The following is a 3,716-nucleotide window of genomic DNA, read 5'->3' as shown; positions in this document are numbered from 1 at the left end:
CCATGTTTCAGGTTATTTTATTTATTTTATGACCTCCTCGACGTATTAGGAAATGTGCATTAGCACAATTATTTTGCAACGGTTGTTGCTGGGATTGATGCGGGTTTTTTTTAAGCTTTGTGAAAGTGTCGGGAAGATCCCTAGCGGAATTGTAGTAGTGGTGGAAGATGAAACAGAATTATTATTTTATTTTCACCAGATGTTGTGGAACCCCTTCATTAAATTCTTTTTTTGTTTGTTTGTTTGTAAAGCTATCGGCATAAATTAAGCTTTTCTTTCTGCTTGGCGTATGGGGTGTGTGTGTGTTACTGTGCATATTGTTTTTGCTTTTCACAGCAGACTTGAAGCGAGTTTGGAAAGGGCTTCTTTTAATTGAGACGGTGAAGCCCAAACGACTGGGGGGGCGGTTTGAACTGTGTCGTCCAAATATTTAAAAAAAAAGTAATGTCCAAAAATACAAAATAAAAAAATAATCCTTGCTCTGGATTATGTTACCGACTATCGTCCCAGATCTTTTGTGCCGGCCGTAACGGTAGAAACAAACAGGCTTTTGAAAAAAGAACGGAAAGTCAAATTACAGTTTTCCCACAGGGTCTGCGCAACGATCTTTTATTTCCTGGTGGCTTCTGGTTGAACAAGTTGTCGTAGTGTTTCAGAAAGCTACCACACCCACTTGGGAGCAGAAAAGTGGTTGTAAGGAAGAAGAAGAAGAAAAAAAAGGTCACCGTAGCATCCAATAAACACGGATGAACATCGGGAAGAAGAACCAACTATACACATTGTCCTTGACTTGCAACAGTTCAGTTAGTGACCGTTTGAAGTTGCAACGGCACTAAAAATAAGTGACCTAGGACCGTTTTTCACACTTACGACCATCGCAGCGCCCCCAGGGTCACGTGATCACAATTCAGAGGCTCGGCAACTGACATGTACTTAGGACGGTTGCAGCATCCCCGGAGGATCACGTGATCCAGTTTTGCGACCTTCCGACAAGCAAAGTCAGTGGGGGGAGCCAGGTTCACTTAACAACCATTTACTAACTTAAACAACAAGAGATTCACTTAACAACCGTGGCGAGAGAGGCCGTAAAATGGGGCAAAACTCATTTAACAAACGTCTGGCTTAGCAAACAGAAATGGTGGGCTGAATTATAGTCATAAGCCAAGGACTGCCCGTACTTATGTTGTACTTTCAGCCACGCTGCGGGTGGAGCCAGGTTATAGGTGGTCCTCAATTTACAACCACTAAGCCAGACAGTCGTTAAGTGAGTTTGGCCCCGTTTCTTTTGGGCACCAGGGACCACTTCCGTGGAGAGAGGTTTTTCCGTGGACCGGAGGGGGCGTGGTTTTATGTGGTTCCTGCATCCCGCGGATGGGGCTTTGCTTGTCTGCGCGGCCCGGTTGCTGGCATGCCGCGGCCCGGTACCGGTCCATGGACAAGGCTTGGGGACCCTTGATTTAGAGGAGCGGTCCCCAACCTTTTGGGTACCAGGGACCGGTTCCGTGGAGAGAGGTTTTTCCGCGGACCGGAGGGGGCATGGTTTCGTGTGCTACCTGCATCCCGCGGATGGGGCTTTGCTTGTTTGTGCGGCCCGGTTGCTGGCATGCCGCGGCCCGGTACTGGTCCATGGACCGGGGGTTGGGGACCCCTGGTTTAGAGGATGGGCTTTTCTAACAAGGCTTCTGTTCCTCAGCAGGACACAGAAGACGTGGAGAGCCCGAAGCGCAGCATCCGTGACAGTGGCTACATCGATTGCTGGGACTCTGAGCGCAGCGATTCCCTTTCTCCCCCGCGTCACGGCCGGGATGACTCCTTCGACAGCCTGGATTCCTTCGGATCCCGCTCACAGCAGACACCGTCTCCAGACGTGGTGCTGAGAGGGAGCAGCGATGGTAAGTGGGCGCAACATCACATACGACGCGCCTCGGTGTGTGCATGATGCTGCCGTTTCCACAGCGGGCTTCCCTGGGGGGGGGAAACAGGATGTCTCTTAGTAACCCGACCGAGAGTTTGATCCTTCGCTTGTCAGAAGGTCGCAAAAAGGGATCGCGTGACCCCTAGACACTGTGACCGTCATAAATATGAGTCCGTTGCAAGTGTCTGAATGTTGATCATGTGACCACGGGGATGCTGCAACGGTCCTACGTGTGAAAAATGGTGCTCAGCCGCTTTTTTTTAATGCCGCTGTAACTTTGAACGGTCCCTAAATGAACTGCTGTGAAATGGGGCAAAATTCACTTAGCAAGTGTCTCACTTAACAACCGAAATGTTGGGCTCGTAAGTCGAGGGCTACCTGTACTTTTGAGATGATTTGCTGCTAAAGTCTTTTTTTTTGCTTTGCTTTTTTCACTCCCAGCCGTGAGCTGTGGGGCGAAGAGTAGTTGCGCCAGGTCTCCAATTTATGAGATGGGATTTCCTCCCATCTGAAGTGTAAGGAGAGAGCAGGCAGGCATTTATTTAACAAATAACATGAGATCGAAAATTAAAGAGAAGCCAAAGAAAGAAAACCTGGCTTGGAACATGTCCCCCAACAGAGTCAAGAGAGAGTTACTAGACTTCTGGCATGTAGACAATTCATAATATTATTATTATTATTAATTCACCTTGGTATACAGTGGACAGAAATTTGATTTGGTCAGTATGTTTTGGCATGTGGATCTAAAAATTGCTAGTAAAAATTCTTTCCAATGGGTACTGCTAACAAAAGTACTAGGGCAGTGATGGCGAACCTTTTAGAGACCGAGTGCCCAAACTGCAACTCAAAACCCACTTATTTATCGCCGGGTGCCAGGTGGACGTGGCCCACTGGGTGGGTGTGGCTATAGTGGTCATGGCAGACTGGGTGGGTGTGGCCAAGGTGGGCGTGGTCACCTCGATGTTGCTCGTGGGGAGGGACGCCTGTGGGTGACGGGCAAGGTTGGGGTAGATTCAGGGGGTCTCTGGCAGGTGGGGCGGTGGGCAGGAGGCTCGTCCTGTGGGGTGAGGAGAGGCAAGGCGAGGCAGGGCGGGGGTGCCATTGTCTCAGGGCAAGGCGAGACAGGGGCCGGGGTGGCTGCTGCCTGACACCATCGGCCCCCGCACACAGAGGCCAGCGAGCACATGGGGCCGACAGTGTCCGTCAGCAGCCACAGCTTGCCGGCCCCTCAACTGGTGCATTCTGGGGCTCCGCTGCCCGCCACCAGCAGTTCAGAGAAGCCGCCTCCGAGCTGGACGGCCGGCCGACAGTTGAGGAGGCGATGCAGTGGGTTGTGCCCAGGAAAAGGAGAGCATGCGAGGCCAGGGGGGACAGGACGGGGGGAGGGAAACCAGATGTGCTGGGATGCATCCGGCCACGTGGGACCTCGGCGATTTAGCGGATGGCTCGGTTGCCATCTCCGGGGCATGGCGCACGTGCCCACAGAGAGGGCTCTGAGTGCCGCCTCTGGCACGCGTGCCACAGGTTCGCCACCACTGTACTAGAGTAATAGTCATCTAACAATGGTTAGCAAAAATGCTTTCCAATGGGCACTGCTAACAAAAGGTGTTAGTTACCACCTTTAAAACGCTCCATGGCATCGGACCTGGTTACCTCCGAGACCGCCTTCTGCCACAGATTTCCTCCCATAGACCGGTACGCTCCCACAGAGTGGGTCTCCTCAGGGTGCCGTCGGCCAAACAATGTCGGCTGGCGACCCCCAGGGGAAGGGCCTTCTCTGTGGGTGCCCCCACCCTCTGGA

General features: G+C 51.7%; 1 protein-coding gene across 1 annotated transcript in view; it reads left to right on the top strand.

The window, feature by feature from the left end:
• Window positions 1-3,716, top strand: part of LOC107299564 (LIM and calponin homology domains-containing protein 1-like) — a gene marked incomplete at its 5' end in the record, with an annotated part of 22,605 nt that overhangs the window by 15,127 nt on the left and 3,762 nt on the right. Inside the window, one exon of the mRNA XM_029286804.1 lies at window positions 1,697-1,892. Coding sequence (XP_029142637.1) covers window positions 1,697-1,892 — 196 coding nt within the window. The remainder of the gene's footprint in view (window positions 1-1,696; window positions 1,893-3,716) is intronic.

The sequence above is a fragment of the Protobothrops mucrosquamatus genome, unplaced genomic scaffold (genome assembly GCF_001527695.2).
Source record: "Protobothrops mucrosquamatus isolate PMUCROS unplaced genomic scaffold, P.Mucros_1.0 scaffold5115, whole genome shotgun sequence".
Classification (NCBI taxonomy): domain Eukaryota; kingdom Metazoa; phylum Chordata; class Lepidosauria; order Squamata; family Viperidae; genus Protobothrops; species Protobothrops mucrosquamatus.
This window is presented reverse-complemented; position numbering and strand designations above follow the sequence as displayed.